Source organism: Marmota marmota, unplaced genomic scaffold (assembly GCF_001458135.2).
Source record: "Marmota marmota marmota unplaced genomic scaffold, marMar, whole genome shotgun sequence".
NCBI classification, from domain to species: domain Eukaryota; kingdom Metazoa; phylum Chordata; class Mammalia; order Rodentia; family Sciuridae; genus Marmota; species Marmota marmota.
The window spans coordinates 61,011,636-61,032,677 of record NW_026000026.1 but is presented as its reverse complement, the minus strand read 5'-3'; the positions used below and the strand labels follow the sequence as shown (position 1 = coordinate 61,032,677).

Here is a 21,042-nt window from a genome sequence, read left to right as displayed (position 1 = left end):
ATTTCAGAAAATGGGAAATGCTATAATTCAATGTTAATTCAACAAATAAGCTGGGGGTGGGAATGAAAGGATTCTACATCTTAAAAACATAACATATAATGTGGAGACCTACTTTCGGTCCTGATTTGAATAAAACAACAGGAAACAAAATTTATGACATAATTGTAAATGTTATATTGAATATCATTCATATGACAGAATTTTTGTTAAAAATTTAAGTTTTATTTATGATACTATAATTATATTCTAAAGTGATTATTCTTTAGATACATATTAATAATTCCAAGAAGTTTATCCTTAAGTATTTATCAATGAAATAATAAAGTGTCTGGAATTTGTTTCAAAAGAATCCAAAGGGCTGCAAGAACTGTATATTAATAATTGTTGATGCTAGGTTATTAATTCATGAGGGTTCATTATGTAATTTATCTAATACATTGAATACAAAATTGGGTATTCCAGTGAGATAACTAAGTAGTATTTCTGATCTCCTATTTGATCACTGAAATCATTAAAGATTACTACTCAGAGAAAGGACAGAACAGTTAGGAAAACAACCTATCAGCGGGTATGTGCGGCTTTCCTTTGGGAAGGAGCTTCCACGGGGTAAAATCCGGATAGGAAGCAATGACAATCTTAAAAGACCCCTATGGCTGTGGCTGATTGCCAAAGAACAACCACTGGTTTGGGAGTACCTAGCTTGTAATCTCAAACTAACAAAAATTTTGTAGTTCGGCAGCAATGAAAGCACAGAAAATGAAATACATAAATAACAGCAACAATAATTGTAATGTGGGTGCCGGTTCTATACTTGTTATTTTCCGAAAAGCTTTACATGCAATATTCTAGTTAAACCTTACAAGCCAAGGAGGTAGGTACTGTGTGAGTTTGATACATACGTTTTAGAAGGCTACTGAATGCGGTAGACATTAGAACACCGTACCATTTTCCACGTGAGGTGAACTGAGATTTTACAGCAGCCAAGACCTAAGTAACTTGGTTCGGCCAATATTCCAGGTTTAGATAACACGCAGAATGCTTTGAAAACTCAAATGCATTGATCTGTACTGGCTGAGGGAATGTTGGGGGGCTGGCTGGGAAATACTGGAAAATAAAACCGTTTCTACAGACCTACAGTCCTCAGGTAGCCCGTTCTGGGCGCTCCACACCTCAGTAACAGAGGACCGACAACCTGGGGAGTCCTTCAGCCGGGTTCGCTCACGCCTCCAATCCCGAGCCCCGCCCCCGATACTGAGCTCACGGCAGTGACCTTTAAACTACAACTCCCGCCAAGCCGCGCGAGCACACCGGCCTCCGCCGGAAGTCGGGAAGGTTGCCTCCGGCGCTGGGGAAAGTGAGAGCTGGATTTTCCTAGTCCTTCTACTGTATCCTGATTGCCACTACTCAGGTCACCCGTGGGTTAGTAGCAGCAGCGGCGAGTTAGTCGACCCCAGGATCCCCTCTGGAGGCGGTGACCAGTTCCCCGGGTCCCCAGCTCGGTCGTGTGGCGCACCTTGCGCTGGGTTGGCGGGCGCCTGCGCGAGAGCCCCGGCCCGGGCTGCTGCGGGGCCCGGAACCAGGCGGGGGGTGCAGACGGCCCAGTGGCTGATGGAGCTTCCAGCCCAAGTTTTGAGATGGGGTAAAAGTAACGCTACTTTGGATGTGATTTCACATTTAAGACGGAATCTCACAGTAATGGCAAGAAAATAAACCATCTCCGTTTGGAGAGGCCGTGCTGGGGTTTTGCCTAATTGGTTAATTGGCTGTCTTGAGTGCCCAGGGAATGGAATTCGTTAAATAATGGTTGGGGACCTCAGTAATAGAGCCATCTATGAGGTCTTGCTCTGTCCCACTGGAGCCATATGACCTTGGGACCCGGGTTACACATTAGTAAACGTGGATGTTTGTTTCATTAAAATGTAAGTCCATTTAAATCTAAGATTCTTTTAAATGACCTCCCAGAATAGTTCATGCTCTTCTTGGAATGCAAGGGCAGCACTTTATCCTGCCTTTAAATCCTTACCTTCTACAGGACGTGTCAATAAGAAATGAAAAGGTAAATCAAGCAGTAGAGCTGGATGTCAGATTTTCTGTGCTTCTCCGGAATGAGAAATGGTACTATTTCGAGATGACTTTTCTGTTGAGAAAGTTAAGGGGAGCAGGGTATATTTTTTTCACTTTCTCTTTCCAGCGAATACTGTATGCATAAGCATTGCATTAGAGATAGTGAATGACACTATATTTTTGGAGGTCAATTTTGCAATCCCTTGGTGGCCTGTGAGGAGGATAAGGGAGTGACCATGACCTTAGAACCAGGAGACAGTGAAATAAAACCAATCCTCACTGAAGAAACTGAAAAAATATATATATATATGGAAAATAAATTTAAGACAATTTGGAATAGAGACCACACAGGAGTCTGTTCAGCAGTGCTCAAAAATAAAATGTTGAAAAGTTATAGCTTTTGTTATTCATAATACTTTTAAACACATTTGGAAACTTCAATTGAAAGTATTGGAGGGTAAATCTAGGGTAAAACAAAAGAAATTTAAAAATTGCTTTCTGATATCATTAATTTTAAATAATTAGTTTGTTTCCATTCCTGTGAGCAGTTTTAACTGATTTATACAGTTACAAAATAAGAAAGTTCACCTTTAGCTCATTTTTTCCTAAACTTTTTCATACTGCACTACAGAATTGATCAGCTAGACTGATGTCTGAGAATCTAAGAGACAACAGCTTTCAAAAGTTATGTGTTATATATAACCTTTTATTCTTTTTTTCCTAAGTGCCTGATTGCTTCATATAGTTCCAAATCTTTTAATAGCATTTCATAGAAAAAATATGTCTTAAAAAATGCTTTGAGAATTTGATAGACAATTGAAACATGAACCATTTTACACACAAAATATCTTGGTATGTGTCCCACCACATGTAATTCATGATTAGATAGCATTTATTAAGAAGTATGGGGCAAATCCTCTTTTTTTGCCCTCCTTTGAAACATCAGAAAGAAAAAGCAAAGTTGATGATTTGAAAAAATTCAGGGATTCAAGAATACCAGAGTGACTAACAGAACTTGTGTCCAATAATAGATTCAAAAATTTGTGGTCATCTAATTTGTGACAAAGATAATACTGCAGTGCAATTAGACATAGATGGTAATTTCAAGAATAGTTATCAGATGCTAAGCACATTGGTGCACTCCTGTAGTCCTAGCTACTTGGGAGGCTGAGACAAGGTGATCAGAAGTTCAAGGCCAGCCTCAGCAACTTAGACCCTATCTCAAAAAATAAAAAAGGCAGCAGATGTAACCTAGTGGTAAAGTGCCCCTGGGTTAAGCCCTTAATACTGGGAAAAATTAACAACAAAATAATAGTAATGATTTATATAAATTATCTATTCAAATACAAAATACCTTAATCTAGCCTACGTCATAGCATGAACAAAGTCATTATCAAATGGATTGCAAAATTAATCATGTAAGGTAAAGCAGTAAATTGCTTATATGTGAAATGTAGAATGCTTTTGAACAATTATAGGATCATAATTTCTTTGAGGGCAAAGACTTATATCTGATACCATAGAATCAGACACTACTATTTGTCATCTGCTAAAAACCTCTTTTTATTTTTGTCTGCTTTTATTCTGTCTTTCTTGTCCCCTCACTGTAATGAACTCTCTGATCTGCCTCAGATACCTTCTCTTGTTTGTGAGGTTACTGGCCCCCTCTCCCAAGTCTCTTGTATTACTAAAACTCTTCGTACATTATTTTATATACCTTCCTGTGGACATATGGATTGAATTACAGTTCTCACTGATAACAATTTTGAATTGTGTACTGTAAGGACAGTTGACTACTGATTACCTTTTGAAGAATATATTGCTTTGAAAACTATTACATTATTCTAACATTAGCACTCAGATAATGTTCCTACATCACTACAAAAACCAATTGCAAATGATATTTTCCCCTATTTTCCTTATTTTTAAGGAAGAAATGTCTTCTATAAAAAGAAGTCCAAAACAGGAAATAATTTCCGAATTTCTCAGTTCAGCTGCTGAAGGAGATATTGCCAAGTTAACAGGAATACTCAGTCATTCTCCATCTCTACTCAATGAAACTTCTGAAAATGGCTGGACTGCTTTAATGTATGCTGCAAGGAATGGTCACCCAGATGTTGTTCAATTTCTGCTTGAGAAAGGGTAAACATTTTTAGGTTCTACCCCCTGAAAGGACTTGTGATTTAATTTCTATGTTACGTATTTCCTTTTCTTGTAGCTGAACTTATGTTACTGGGCTAGTAAATAATGCATTGACCAGTTTGTTATTCAAGAATAGAGCATAATTTCTAACTAAAAACTGTTAACCTCTTTTTTTTCCTGGTTCTGGGAATTAAACCACACTTCTTATGTGCCAAGCAAGCCTTCGTCCTCTGAGAAAACATCCCCAGCTGTAACTTTTACTATTGAAATAAATTCCTTCCTTCTTAATAGTAAAGCAAATTTATGCATAATCTTTTTTTCACAAATAAAAATGCAAATCTCGTTATGACTACCAATGACTTTAGAATATTGGTATCCTTATTGAACATAAAACTAATGCTTTTTTATAAGTAATTATCCAGAAATTGTAAATGTCCACTATCTTCACTATTTCATTACTTATAATTATTAAGTGATTCTTTTAACATTACTAATAAAAAACTGCATACCAAAAGAAAGAAATAATCTATAAAATCCTTAAAGATAGGCTATAATGTGTATTTGGAAATATTTTATTGAAATAATTACAAGAAAAATGTTTACTTTCTATTTTATTTTTCCTCTCCAATTTTTTTTTTCATTTGTAGGTGTGACAGATCAACTGTCAATAAATCAAGACAAACTGCACTAGATATTGCTATATTTTGGGGTTATAAACATATAGCCAACTTATTAGCTAATGCTAAAGGTGGGAAAAAGCCTTGGTTTCTAACCAATGAAGCAGAAGAGTGTGAAAATTATTTTAGCAGAACACTACTGGACCGGAAAAGTGAAAAAAGAAATAATTCTGACTGGCTGCTAGCTAAAGAAAGCCATCCTGCCACAGTTTATATCCTTTTCTCAGATTTAAGTCCCTTGGTTACTCTAGGTGGCAATAAAGAAAGTTTTCAACAGCCAGAAGTAAGACTTTGTCAGCTGAACCATACAGATATAAAGGATTACTTGACTCAGCCTGAGAAGATCACCTTGATTTTCCTTGGTGTAGAACTTGAAATGAAAAAAAAGCTACGAAATTATGATGGAGAAGTCCCAAAAGAAGAGGAAGATGGATTGATTGCCTGGTTTGCTCTAGGTATAGACCCTATTGCTGCTGAAGAGTTTAAGCAAAGACATGAAAATTGTTATTTTCTTCATCCTCCAATGCCAGCTCTCCTACAGTTGAAAGAAAAAGAAGCTGGTAAGAAATGAATACTGCTTGCTTGCATTGGTAATAATCTGTTTTTTAGAAAAACCAGGTTATTACCAGATGGAGTTAAATTGTATCTGCAATTTCCAGGAGGCACATTTTTTCTAGTAAGCGTGAAACTAAGCTATCTTCATTAGAAACTTCCAAAGTTTTCCCTCTAGACCACTTGGTTATATTTCCTCCGAATTAACCTTAATGCCTGATGGTTGCTTCTCATTCTTCAGTGTTTAATTCTTCAGCCCCTGCTATGCACTGAACATGATGGCAGAGTTCTCAACTGTTTTTCTTTTGTATTATTTTCTGTCGCTGGGGATTTTTTATGACATGATAAGAAGTAGTATTTTATTCTAATTGCCATTTAAATGTTGTAACCTGACGTTTTATGTGTTTTTTTTTTTTTTTTTAAAGAAAAACCTCATACTAGTTTGTTTGTAGAGCATGAATTGTAGATACATAGCTAAACTGTGGAAGTTAGGAGTCCTGTTTTAAGTATTGCCCAGATAACAGATTGCTTGCAATATAACAAACACGTCTGACCAATGGCTTAGATTAGATGGTGGCAGTAGAGATGGAGAGAAAGGGAGTGTTTGAGATATTCTGAAGGTAGGACTGATAGCTTTATCTGTAGATTGAGACTATTATAAGTGCCCTTGACTCGGGCACAGATTAAAGTGCTAATAGTAGCAGCTTGGGAGGCTGAGACCGGAAGATCACAGTTTGAAGACAATTCTGCACAACTCAAAATAGACCCTGTCTCAAAAAAATTAAAAGGATTGGGGATAAATAGTTCAGTGATACAGTACCCCTGGGTTCAGTCCTCAGTACTAAAAAAGAAAGGAAGAGCAAGGAACCAAGGAAGGAAGAGCTAACAGTAGAGGTGTAGAAAAGAAGCTACATTTAAGATACGTATTTTGGAAATAAGATCAGTGCTACTTGCTGATGGATTGAGTATGGAGTATATAATAAGAAAAAGAACATGAATGACTACTAGGAAACTGGAGTAATTTGATATATAGTAATGCCACTGCTTTTTTTTTCCTTTTTTTTAATTCTAATTAGTTATACACGACAGCAAAATGGATTAATAATAATGGGTGATAGGTAGAGCAAGGAAGGTAGGACAGACTTGGAGGAAATAAATCAAGAGTTTACTTTTATGTATGTTAAATTTTAGAGAAGGATATTGGAATCTGAAACTCAGAAGAGAGGGCTGTACTGGAGAGGCGTATTTGATAGTTGTCAACACAGAGATGATATTTAAGTCCAAAGAAATTACTGAGATTACTGATTGAGATCAAGGAAGAAAAAAAGCTTCAGAATTATACCTAAATCCCCCTAAATTTAGAGGTCAGGTTTAAGCAGAAGAGTCATCAAAGGAGATAGAGCCAGTGTGGCTATAAGGTAGGAAGAAACCAAGAGAATATGCTCCTAGAAACCAAGAAAGAATATTTCAAGAAGGGTGAGCTCAAATATGTTGAATCCTGATGAGAATTTGAGTAAAATGAAGACAATTTGTTTTAAAATGTCTTTGATTTTGATATTATGAAGCTATTGTTGAATTTGACCAGAGGAATATCAGTTGGGTGGAAGGAACAGAAATCAAATTATGATATACTAAAGATTTAATAAAAGGTTAGAAAGGGATCAATTATTAATATTCACCTTCCCTTACATGATATGGTAGACCTTCTAGAGACTGCTTGGATACTTCCTTAAAGGCTAGTGTGGTATGTTTTATTCTCTATCTAAAACTGAAAAGGTTGACTTTAAAAAAGAGAAAGGGGAAAAAAACTCTTATTTGAAGCTATATGTATAATTTTTTTCTATGTGTATAATTTTAAGTTCAAAATTATAAATAACCTAATTGCTTTTTTTTTTATTATTTTACAAGTAAGGAATCTCAGGACCTTACTAACTTGCTGTATAACACAGTTACTTCTTTGTGTTCCCTTTTCCAAAAACTAAGGGTATTTTAAAAAGGAAATTCATCAATCATTTGAAATGTAGTTTCTAGTTTTATTGCCTCGATTGTAATAGTTTGAGTCAGGCCATGTTAATTCTTTTTGATGTGCCCAGTGTAAAGGTTATAGCCAAAGTGTACATACTTTAAACAACATTAACCACAAATGTTGTGAATATAATGTGTTTTATACTATAAGGAGTCTCCAGTTGAAAATAGGATGTGTTCCACCATGTCATGGACCAGCATTAACTTAGTCACCAAGAAGGAGAGTAGAGAAGATAGGTTTCTACTAATATCTCCTTTATAATTCAAGCTGACATTAGGAACTTTCTTTGTAGTTTTGTTGCTGTTGTTGAAAGTTAAATGCAATTTTCTTTTGTTATCTGGAAAGTTAAATCTTTTACTTCAAAAGAAAATATACATCATAGAAACAAAAACTATTAACAAAAAACATACTAACATAACATAAAAACAAATACCAAACAACTATTAACAGAAAAAATACTAACATAATAAAAAATACTAAAACTGTTTCTGAATATCCCATGGATATTCAGAAAATTATGCTTATTATAGCTTAAAACATTATACCTAGAATAATATTGGCCAAATAAATATATTGTTATATTGTGTGCATATACAGATATGTAACAACAAATCCCACCATCATGTTCAACTATAATACATATAAAATAATGTGGAAAAACAAACTGTACCTATATATTAATGTTGTGTGTGTGTGTGTGTGTGTGTTTACAATTTTTTATTGATTACATTTTTTTGGTGCTTCTTTTTGAAAGGGGTTGTAGCTCAAGCAAGGTCTGTCCTTGCCTGGCACAGTCGATACAAGTTCTGCCCAACTTGTGGAAGTGCAACTAAAATTGAAGAAGGTGGCTACAAGAGAGTATGTTTAAAAGAAGACTGTCCTAGTCTTCAAGGCGTTCATAATACATCATATCCAAGAGTTGGTAAGCCTTTTGTTTTATAGTGAAATTTCAACCACCTGGAGTCATGGAGAATTAGGCATTCTGGAAAAACAAGTTCTTTGAGGTGCTAAAAGATTTACCTGTTTATTAAAATATGCTCGATTTAACCATTAAGGATATAAATATTAGCCAGGCGCTTCAGCACGCACTTGTAGTCCCAGTGGCTCAGGAGGCTGAGACAGGAGGATTGCAAATTCAGAGCCAGCCTCAGCAATTTAATGAGGCCCTGAGCAACAAGACCCTGTCCCTATATAAAAATATAAAAAGGGCCGGGGATGTGGCTCAATGGTTAAGCACTTTCATAATTTTCAGTATTAAGACATGATACATAATTAATCATTTAATTTTGTTAATCATTTTGAATTTGATGTGAAATTCATGATTTCAAAAGTCAGCCAGTCTGACTCCTTTATGGAGAGAGGAAAAAAAAAAAAAAAAATTCAGTGCCTGTTTGAGGCCTTACCAAAGCAGTATAGCCAGGAGTTAGCATCTCATTCTAGTGTCCATTGTACCTTCTTTCCTTCTAATTACTATTTTGTATCTGTAGGTTTGGAAATCTGATAACCTAGTCCTTTAAAACCATGAGAACCGAGTAGATAGTGCCAGGCACAGTGGTGTATGCCTGTAATCCCAGCAGCTAAAGAGGCTGAGATAGGAGGATTGCCAGTTCAAAGCCATCCTTAGCAACCTCAGGCACTAAGCAATTGACTGAGACCCTGTCTCTAAATAAAGTACAAAATAAGGCTGAAGATGTGGCTCAGTGGCCAAGTACCCCCGAATTTAATCTCTGGTCAGCCCCCCAAAAAAGAAAACCTAGAAAAATAGATTCAGCAACACTTGAGGAAGTCTCCAGGGAGTAAAACGCATGGCTTAGTGACATCTGTTTTTGTTGCTCAAGAGCCTTTTAAATTTAATTCCTTGTTCTCAGTCATCATCTAGTAAAGATCAATGACTTCTAGAGAGAGGAACTATTATTTACTTTTTTAAAAAATAATTTAAACCTAATTATACAGCCACATTAGCTTTCAAAAACATTTGTAAAGGATTAGGATGCAAAGTAGAGGGAAATTTACTGTATTAATTTGTAAGATTTGAATTTTTCCCCATGCCCATCTATGTATTACCTACTCTTTCTCATTAAAAAATAATATTCCTGGGGCTGGGGTTGTGGCTCAGCAGTAGAGTGCTTGTCTAGCATGTGCAAGGCACTGGGTTCCTAAGCACCGCATAAAAATAAGTAAATAAATGTCCAACTACAACTACAAAATATATAGTAATAATAATAATAATAATGATAATAATAATAATATTCCTAGACTACCCTAAGTACAAAATAAATGTTACTAAGATTGGGGGAAGGAGGACAAAAATGATCTTCCTTTAGCATACTGACAGTATTCTATAAAATTTCTCTAAGAAACTCTGATCAGCCACGTCAAAGCAGAAAAAAACAGTCTTATAATTATGATGAGTCTTGTTTCTGTAAGATATATGTTATCCTGCCAAATAGTAACTTTACACAATGAATCTAAATTATTTTTTCCTGTCCTTCATGTATCTGATATATTTTTATTTTTTTTTTAACAGATCCAGTAGTAATCATGCAAGTTATTCATCCAGATGGGACCAAATGTCTTTTAGGCAGGCAGAAAAGATTTCCCCCAGGCATGTTTACTTGTCTTGCTGGATTTATTGAACCTGGTAAGCCTCTTCTGAATAATTTTTATAATTTCATTTAATTTTTAATTTCCAAATAAATTTTAGATGGCATTTAAGATATAATCTCTAACAAATTATCATGTTATAAAACTGGTATATTTTTTAATATTTTAATTATTTTAATGATATAATTTAAATGAAATAAATTTCATATTTTTGCTAATATTATAATTTTGTTTATTAAAAACACAGATTTTCTATTTTATATAGATCTTGGCCAAGTTATCTAGATGGTTTACACCTCCCTTCAGTACTATACTTAACTGTCACCTTTGCAGAGAAGCTCTACGTGATTGCCCCTAATGTATTAGTGTGGCCCCATACCCTACATTCATAATACCATAACATCCTACTTGATTTTTCCCTACAGCACTTTACATTACCTAATATATGTGTATATTTACTTATTTATTTTCTGCTCTTACTAGAATGTCAATTCCATAAGAATAGGAACTTTATTTTATTCTTTTCTATATCTCAGACCATTAAGGCAGATGCTTCACATATCCTAGGAGCTCAGTAAGGATTTTTGGAATTAAGTTAATAAATTAATTAATCAATGTCTATTCACAACTTTTGATATTAATCTACACAGCTAAAGAATAATGGTAAATCAAACTATAATAGTATGTAATACCAGACTCTGTTCTGGAGGCTTTATGTTTATTAAATCATATGATCTTTATAAAGTAGGTACTAATCTAGCAATTTTACAGATGAGAGCAATAAGGCAGATCACTAGTAAGTGATAGGAAAAGTATTCAAACCAAAGCAGTTTGACTTCTGAGTCTTTGCTCCTAATCACTATACTTCCACTAATATTAGGTCAATTTTTAACTGCTGGGTAGCATTCTATATATATATTTATATGAATATGCCACCATTTACTCATCCTTTCTGCTGTGAATTTCAAGGTTCTTACTATTATGAACAAGACTGCAATGAATTTTTTTATACTTCTAATGCATACTTGTAAGAGTTACATAGAATATATACATGGAGCAGAATTGCTAGCTATACATGGCATCTTAACCTTTTCTAGACTTTGTCAAGTTACTCTCCAAGGATTGCTGCCAATTTATACTCCCACCATTAGCAAATGAAATGTTCCATTATTCCACATCTTCACCAAGTTAGGATTTTCATTTTCAAGGGTATGAAATAGTATGCCATTGTTTGCATTTCTGTTTCTCTGCTAATGCAGCATTTTTTTTCAAATATGCATATACATCCATTTTTTTCATTTTAGATTTTTATAGCCTATTTTTTTGGTTGCTTATCCTTTTTCCTTATTGATTTTAGTAGTCTTTAAATATGTATTATGTGTTAAATTCTGATGGTTATGATATTACAGATATCTTGTATTACTCCAAAACTGTATTTTCTTTTGATAAATGTTTGTAAATTTTGTGTAGATTTATTCATGTATTGAAATAGAAAGCTAAATACTACTATATATAACAAAAAACTTCTAAACTTACAGATAAATTTTAAATAAATTAATAAAAGCTTTTTTTTCCTGTTATACTTCTCAATTTCAATAAATTCCAGAAATATAAAGGACATTTATAGGCATCATTTTATTTTATGATAGTCAAGTCAACAAAATATTGAATTTTATCTTTTGTATAATGAGATGAAAAAAGTTCTCTGCAGTAATTGTTTGACAACTTTTTTTAAAGTTTTAAGATTTTAATAAAGAAAGAACTATTTGTAAAAGTCATAAAAGATAATTTGGAACTATTTGGTGATAATCTATAAATGAGATAATATGTTTGCATAATGCTTAGCTAACAGTAGGTGATGTATAGGTTTAGACTTTATAATTATTATTTGTAAAATGTAACTGACAACAAATGTAAAGTTTTTATTGACAGTTTGATAGTCTATACGTGGGCATATACTTTTAAAAATAAAGGAGTTGTTTTGTTTTTTTTTAATTTTGCACTTCCAGTCTAATATTAGCAATCTTTCAATTGGGTTTTTCCTCAAAGTGCATTTCAAATGTTTGCACCATTTGGAGCACAAAATGTCCAGAGCATGTTCATCAGCAACTTGTTCTTTTGCTCCATTTGATTAGGGGAAACAATAGAAGATGCTGTTCGGAGAGAAGTAGAAGAGGAAAGTGGAGTCAAAGTTGGCCATGTTCAGTATGTCTCTTGTCAACCATGGCCAATGCCATCTTCCTTAATGATTGGTTGTTTAGCTGTGGCAGTGTCTACAGAAATTAAAGTTGACAAGAATGAAATAGAGGATGCCCGCTGGTTCACTAGAGAACAGGTAAAGTTCAATTTAATTTCCTCCCCCTATTGATTGTTCCCTGACAGTATTGGTTGGGCATGCAGCAAAGAAGCATATTTTCAACAAGCTAAATGGATCTACACTTTCTTGTTATGCATGGATTACAATCTAATTGATAATTGCATATAGGATACATTTCACTAATGTATCCTATTTTAACTTACTCTGTGTGATTTTTCTAGTAATGATGATTCCATGTCATTTCAAATTTCAGATATGATTCCTTCTAATTAATGATAACACCTTTCACTGGACTTAATGTACATAAACATTAGCTCAGAGATAAGAAACAAGAATATATTCTCAGATATTTTAATTTTAGTTCATAGCATAAAATAAGTAGGCCTCAAAAAATATCAGTAAAAATGCTTAAAGCTTTTGAAAACTATTTTGAAATATACTGAAGGACAAAAAGGATATAACTGTATATAACAAATATACACTTCCAAAATCTTTTTAAAGCATCGCTAATACTATAATGAAAGATGTTACTTTTCTGTGTTTTGCATATAGCAAAGCATTTGTATAAGAAACAAATGGAGGACTGGGTTGTGGCTCAGCAGTAGTGCACTTGCTTGGCATGTGTGAGGCAATTGGGTTCGATTCTCAACACCACATATAAATAAATAAATAAAATAAAGGTCTATCAACAACTAAAAAAATATTAAAAAAGAAAAGAAACAAATAAGCAAATGAGCATTCTGCAATAGTAGACCTGAAATGCTTTCTAATTTTGTCCACATAAAATTAATTTTATTTTATACTTAACCCCAAAAGGTAGAGAATGGCTTATTGTTTTGAAACTTTAGAAAAGGGAAGGGAAACAGTCCCAAAGGTTGACTTTATTTTGAAATTAAGTATGAAGCACAAGTTGTTTTTTCATAACTTCATTTTCATAAGGAACTGTGCCTTTCTGGAACATTATAAATTGAAAAACTATTCAGTGAAGCAATTAAAAATGCTATACTAAATTTTAATATAGTAGAATGTGACATCTATTCTCAACACGCATACTAAATTGTGCATGTTGAGAATAGGTGTCACATTCTACTGTTTTTGTCACTACAAAACTCATCACATTTTGGTTGCATTATATAAACATGGAAATAGTATTTAACTGCTACAGTGTTAAAATCCTAATGCATTTTATTGTGCTTTATTTTAGGTTGTGGATGTTCTGACCAAAGGGAAGCAACAGGCATTCTTTGTGCCACCAAGCCGAGCTATTGCACATCAACTAATCAAACACTGGATTGGAATGAATCCCAATCTCTAAATCAAAGAAATATTCTTTGTTTGAGTGTTATTTAATTTCTAATGCCACTTACTCCTTATGTGAGATTAGAAATACTCAATGCTTTTTGGAATGTAATAACATGAAATGCCATATTGGGCTTTCAAAATATTTCAAAGTGTTCTTTCCATAGTTAACCACAGAAATCATATTTTTATAAATTACAACATTGCCTCAGGATTGTGTTACATTTGGGTCAACCTTTGAATTTTCGGGTAGTTTGCTTCACAATTTTTTTCTCACAAAACCGTATTTCTAATAAGAAAAATTATGTTATATAGAAATGTGAGTAAGCCTGAATTATAGTGCCTCTTATAAGCATTAGATTGCTCATTAAAATTCCTTATTTGAAAACTGAAACAAAATAATCTTAGTGAATTTTGAGCCTGCATTGATTTTTCAGTCTTTTCATTATTGTAAAGGTCCTTTAAGTTACCAGTATCTGATTTTCCCTCATTTTCTCATTGCAGTTCCACTTATTCTTTCCTTCTGGTTCTCTTGTTCTAGCAGTGGTGCTATTATAGTGTTGCTTCTAGTCTAATTTGAACAGTGTTAAGAATTTTTTGATAAATAACTCTACAGGTGATTTAGGATACCATACTTAATGGAAGGAGAGCTAACAAGAGAACATACCATTGTCTAGGACCCTTCCTTAAACCTAAAGTTAAAATACACCTGTTTATATATTATTTATACCCAAAGTTGTTCTTAATCAAAATTCTTTGCTTTTTCACTGAAATTAAACATATTTAAAAAGAATTGTCCTCAAAGGTAAGATATTTAATAAATTCCAGGTATAGTTACATATTCAGTTAAAAACACTGACTTTATTTCATTTCATAATGAGGGCTGTATCTGTGTTAACCAAAAAATTATATAATCATTACCAACAATGTTTATAATGCTCAAATACAACTTCTTGGTTTTGACATTATTTCAACATATTCTAAGGAGACTTGATAAAGTAAGTATATTTTAGAACTGAGTAAGAAAGTAAATTGTGGTTGACAGTTTTGCAAAATAGAAATTCATATTTTACAAGGCTATTTTGAAATCATTTTAAGAGGTACATTTTTATAAATGTACAAATTTATATAATTTGGCTCTTTACTATTGTATTTTAGAATTGGAAGAGATCTTAGAGGTAATATATGTATTTCATTGCCCTTATTTTATAGATAAATGAAAGGATATCATGAAAGTTAAGTTTAATTAATTGATAAAAGTTACATAAATAATTATAACCCACTGTACTGTATAACCCAGGGCAAGATTCTCCCTGTAATAGGAAATAGAAGCTATTACCAAAAATGTATGTAGAATAAATTAAAAGAAGGGATGATAAGAATAAATTTTCCTTACCAAATATTAAAACTTTACATACAGTACTAAAATGTATTTAACTTAAATAAGATAACTTTCTCAAAGCTTTATTTTGCTAATGAATAATTTTTTAGCTAATTGATATCATAAGCCAAATTAAGACTTACATAGGACATTTATGTATATAATAATGTTGCAGTTACAAAACTATGTAAAATGATGTGCCTTGGTTATTATGACATAATGACTTGAGGTTCAGTTTTACTCTAATGAACTTTTAATACTTGCACATTCTAACATTACATTGTAAAACCAAGGATTTCCTCCTAATGTTAGTATAAGAAGGTAAAATATAAAGTGTTGACAAATGTGGTTATAAATTTAGTATCTGATATTTAATCCTGCACTTGGAGAAAACCAATATGTAAGTAAATTATTATTTTAATAATTATTCCTAAATTGCTAACCTCTGAGAGGTAAAAAACAACATGTAAATAGAAAGAATAGCCAATTAGAAATGGTATGGTGTAAGTTCCATAAATATATTCTAATGGAAATGAATGTAACAGTACATTAAAATATTTATTTTCTGTTTTGAGTGATGTATAATTTTAATATGTTTTGCCACATGGAAAAATCCAAATTTAAGATTTTATCCCATTTAGAATTGATGTGTTGACAAGCAAAGGTACAAAATTCTTATTAAAACTTTTTCATATTTGGAAGATGTAAAATTTTGATATGAAGGCCAGGGATATAGCACTATGGTAAAGCATTTGCCTAGCATGTGTGAGGTCCTGGGTTTTATCCCAAGCTCCCCAGCACTGAAAAGGAAAAAAAAAAAAAGTAGGGCAGGGGAGAAAAAAAGAACATAGGGGAATAAAAATTCCCTTTGTGTGACTCTGAGGGATAAGAACCAAGGAGAGAAATGGAGGGAAAAGTCTAAGGACCAATAGAGGAGTGATGGGAAATCTAAACAGTGTGAAGAATTAGAAAGGAAACAGAATAGTACAGTGCAAGTCGGCATCACAAGCATAGGATAGGTGGAAGTGCATTTAGACCCAGTATTAGCTACAGCCTTCTTAATTGCAGGCGAAATCCATGGTTTCTGCAAGCTTTAAATTTGGGGATTTGCTAGCTCGCTCCGGAGGAGAAAGTTAATACATAGCAAATTCTCATTGCTATAACCAGAAGTCACCTTGAGAGGGTTCCTATTGTTAGGAACCAGGCTGTTCTGGGAAGCAGAAAACTTGGAAACATTACAATTTGGAGTTTTTGTGTATACTCCCCACTGGAGCAAGACCAGTCTCAGGTGGTGTGGCAAGGACCTAAGTTAGAGCATTAGGATGAGGGTAGCAAAATGTTCTGGCTTGTGTGCCTCCCTGCTTGGGCAGAACCCAGTTTTTGACTGTCCCACCACACATGCACTGAGGCATCATGAATGTATAATATGGCTTGGATATTTGCCATGCCTCCCTTGCACATGCTGAAGTCTGTGAGGCTGAATATATGCCTGTCCTATTGATAATATGGGTTACCAGTGACGAATTCTGCTTCCTCTCATATTGAAGTATAATATTAGAAAAGCTCGCCAAGGCACACATATAAAGCAGGGTTTATTTGAAAAGGGGTAACATAGACTTCTCCCAGGAAGGAGAAGGGGGTCATAGTATCCCAATAAGCGATGGTGTTTTGCCTTTTTATATGTCCTATCCTTTCTTTGTTTTCCTGTCTCTTCCTCTTATCTCTCTCCTTCCTGAGTAGATGACTAGGCCCAGGAGATGCTCTGTGGGATGGACAAAAGGTGAGAAGCATATGGACAGGGAAAGGGCTGGTTGGAGCAGCCCAGGACACATTAATTAACAACTTACAATTCCCTATAGGGAGGGGCAATTCCTGGGACTGGTTACCTTAGCAACAGGTTGGACCGGGGGCAGGTTCTTGATAAGGGTGGAGGAAGGGCTCAGAAGGAATTAACATTTCAATCCTTCCATTCTCTGGATCTGACCCTTGCCTATCTGCCTAATTCTGGCTTCACTATGCCACACTTATAATGCCAAAAATTAGAAAGGCTTTCTTCTGCTTGGATGTTGACCATGCTCCCAAGTGCATAGACTCAAGTCCACAGAGTTGAAAATAGGCCTGCCCAGCACAGCTAACATACCTAACAAGGTCTTGATATAGATCAGATATTGTGTTCCAGTGTCCAGACTAAAATCTGTTATCCTTAATATTGATCTGTCTAGCATGAGCCTGGCATGACCACATAATGCCAAAGCTAGGCCAGAGAGAAAGGCTTGCTGTGGCTAGAGATTAACCCACCCCTGAGCATGCAGACCAAAGGGCTTCTGGAACTAGTGTATGCGTGCTTGGAAAGAAGTGTCTCCAAACTGAACATCTCAGGAGAAATTTTCGACACTTCTTTTACCTTTCATTCTTTTTCTATTTACTCCATTGATTCTATCATCTATTATTGTGTTATTTTTCATTATTTTTCCTTAGTTCTAATTTTTATATTATACTGTAATAGTATGTTTTTCTCTCTATTTTATCATTTTCCCCTTTTATAAAAGTAATTTTATTCTTTATTTTTAACTTTTTTTAATTTATTATATTTTTACCCCTTTCTTTTCTACAGCTATCATTAATATAGTTCTTATAGTTTTTAAATTGATTGTTACTGTATTCCTATATCTGATTTGATTTTATGTTGTGAGTTTTTATTGTATTTATTGTTGTTTGTTTTCTTCCCTGAGTGGAGGGTGACCTTGAGCCTAGCACCTCAAGCAGATTGGGGTTGGGCATTCTCCTGCAGAACTACACAATCTTGCATTTGTGAGCTCCTGTAAAATTAAAAGCAATTTACAATTATCCAACATATAATGGTACTGAGTAAACATTTCCATTCACAAAATTGGAGACACAAAAATGGAAAAAGGGATGGGGCAAAAGCAAGACCAAAATCCAGCTGGGCAAAGTTCTGTAGCTCCATATTCAGCATCTGGAACATTATGAATTTCTCTCAAAGGACTTCTATAGCTCTATCCTATGGCCTTGCTGATTGTAGTCCTCATGGCCTCTCTCTTGGCTGTTTCTGCTTGATTCCTGCAGCTTTTCTTGGAAGAAATTCAACATTATTATCATCTCTTATTCTCAGGGGTCTCCACTGCTACTTTGGCTTCTCATATTTTGTGCATCATCCTCTCAGGGGCTGCCTGCTGTATTTTGCCTGGCCTCCCAGACCTTCCTTTGAAATCTTGATGGAAGCCTCTGTTATCTCCTAACTCCAGCATCCTGCATTCTTGCAGAACTAGCACCATGTGGTTGATGCTGAAGTCTGCTACCATTTCAAGGAGTAGCCAAGCCTCCTGGAAACATGGCTGTAGCAGCCTCTGAACACCTGGGCAGCTGCACTTGGTGAAACAGCCTCCTGTTTCCCTATGCAAACAGGGTTCCCCAGCATCCTCTTCTTAAAAGAACTTTTACTTTTATACCCTTGAGCCTGAGATGGGTGAAGTCCTGCCAGTGCCTGAGATGCCCTGGAGCCATCGTTCTTATTGTCTCTGTGCAAAGTCTTTAGCATTTCTTTAGTAGCAGTACTGTCTTTAACAACTGAAACTTCCTTACCCTACTTTTACTCTGGCCTTTCAAGTCCGTGCTTTCCAAATCTTTCTGCTCTGCTTTCTACTCCTGATTATCACAATAAATTTGGCTAAAAGCCGCCAGCAATATTCATGCCAATGCCTGAATGCTATGCTGCCTAGAAATTTCTTCCACCACATTAAGAAATCCATAGTTTTTAAAATTAGCCTCACAAGCCAGGTGGAGTGGCTCAGACCTATAATCCCAGTAGTTTGGGAGGCTGAGGCAGGAGCATCCTAAATTTATAGCCAGTTCAGCAAAAGCAAGCACTGAACAACTCAGTGAGACCCTGTCTCTAAAATAAATAGCATGGTATTGTCATCAAAGTAGATCAATACAACAGAATAGAAGACACAGAGACAAACCCACATAGTTACAGTTAGTTAATATTTAACAAAAGGATCAAAAATATATGTTGGAGGAAAGAGAGTGTTTTTACTGTGGTTGGAAAACCAAATATCCAGAAGTAGAAGAATGAAGCTAGATCACTCTCTTTCACCATGTACAAAAGTCATACCAAAGTTGATCAATGGTAGGAATCAAACCAGAAACTCTGTGACTAGTAGAAGAAAACAGGAAGCTAACACTCCACAATATTGGTGCAGGCCCCAAATTCCTTAACAAGACCCCTAAATTTCAAGAAATAAAGTGAAGAATCAACAAGCAAGATGGAATTAAGTTTAAAATCTTCTTCACAGCAAGGAAAATCATCAGAGTATGAAGAGAGAACTTATAGAAAGAGAGAAAATCTTTGCCAGCTGCTCTTTTGACAGGGGATTAATATCCAAAATACATAAAGAATTTTAAAAGCTTCATACACACACACACACACACACACACACACACACACACACACATATTAGTAAATGGACAAACAAACTAAACATATTTCTCAAAAGAAGAAATACAAGTGGTCAACAAATATATGAAAGTGTTCAACATCTTTAGCAATTAAGCAAATGCAAATAAAAACTACATTGAGATTTTATCTCATTAAAGTAAAAAATGGTAATCATCAAGAATATAAATAATAATAGATACTGGTAAGGATATGGAAGAAAAGGTACACTCATACATTGCCTGTGAATCTGCAAATTAGTACAGTCACTCTGGAAAGCAGTACAAAGATTCCTTTAAAAAGTAGAAATGAAAGCACCAGGGAAGAAGGAAAGACAGGAAATATGAGGAAATGTAAAATTAATTTGGCAAAATTACTCTATGTGCATGTATAAATATACCTCTTTTAGTCAGTTTTATTGACACTATGGTCAAAGGACCAGACAAGAACAATTTTAGTGGAGGAAAATTTTATTTGACACTCAATTTCAGAGGTCTTAGTCCATAGAGGATCAACTTCATTGTTCTGGATCCAAGGTTAGGCAGAACCTCATGGAAGAAAAGTATGGAAGAGGAAAGCACAAAACCTAGCAATCAGGAAGCAGAGAGAGTTCTGCTCACCAGGGACAAAATATAAACCCCAAAGGCACACCCCTAATGACCCACCTCTTCTAGCTACATCTTACTATCTACTGACAATTACCACCAGGTTATTTTATTTATTTTTTTTTAATTTATTTTTTTTATTGGTTGTTCAAAACATTATAAAGCTATTGACATATCATATTTCATACAATAGATTCAAGTTGGTTATGAACTCCCAATTTTACCCCAAATACAGATTGCAGAATCACATCGGTTACACATCCACATTTTTACATAATGCCCTATTAGTAACTGTTGTATTCTGCTACCTTTACTATCCTCTGCTATCCCCCCTCCCTCCCCTCCCATCTTCTCTCACTACCCCATCCACTGTAATTCATTTCTCTCCTTGTTTATTTTCCCATTCCCCTCACAACCTCTTATATGTAATTTTGTATAACAATGAGGGTCTCCCTCCATTACCATGCAATTTCCCTTTCTCTCCCTTTCCATCCCACCTCATGTATCTGTTTAATGTTAATCTTTTCTTCCTGCTCTTCCTCCCTGCTCTGTTCTTAGATGCTTTCATTATATCAAAGAAGACATTTGGTATTTGTTTTTTAGGGATTGGCTAGCTTCACTAAGCATGATCTGCTCTAGTGCCATCCATTTCCCTGCAAATTCTATGATTTTGTCAATTTTTAGTGCTGCGTAGTACTCCATGGTGTATAAATGCCACATTTTTTTTATCCATTCATCTATTGAAGGGCATCTGGGTTGGTTCCACAGTCTAGCAATTGTGAATTGTGCTGCTATGAACATCGATGTAGCAGTATCCCTGTAGTACGCTCTTTTAAGGTCTTCAGGAAATAGTCCAAGAAGGGCAATAGCTGGGTCAAATGGTGGTTCCATTCCCAGCTTTCCCAGGAATCTCCATACT

At 34.7% G+C, this 21,042-nt stretch overlaps 1 protein-coding gene across 7 annotated transcripts; it reads left to right on the top strand.

Moving 5' to 3' along the window:
• The first annotated feature begins 1,278 nt into the window (after positions 1 to 1,278).
• Positions 1,279 to 15,636, top strand: Nudt12 (nudix hydrolase 12). 7 transcript variants are annotated; one of them, XM_015484107.2, is made up of 8 exons: positions 1,301 to 1,419; positions 1,963 to 2,056; positions 3,995 to 4,206; positions 4,854 to 5,443; positions 8,216 to 8,383; positions 9,989 to 10,102; positions 12,201 to 12,400; positions 13,587 to 15,636. In XM_015484107.2, exons 2-8 carry the CDS (start codon positions 1,985 to 1,987, stop codon positions 13,695 to 13,697), a joined length of 1,467 nt encoding a protein of 488 aa, XP_015339593.1. In that variant the 5' UTR covers positions 1,301 to 1,419; positions 1,963 to 1,984; the 3' UTR covers positions 13,698 to 15,636. The 7 variants fall into 7 exon arrangements, with proteins under 7 accessions (XP_015339612.1, XP_015339593.1, XP_015339619.1 ...); XM_015484126.2 differs by lacking the exon at positions 1,963 to 2,056 and having other exon boundaries at positions 1,279 to 1,419; XM_015484133.2 differs by lacking the exon at positions 1,963 to 2,056 and having other exon boundaries at positions 3,999 to 4,206.
• Positions 15,637 to 21,042: the final 5,406 nt, after the last annotated feature.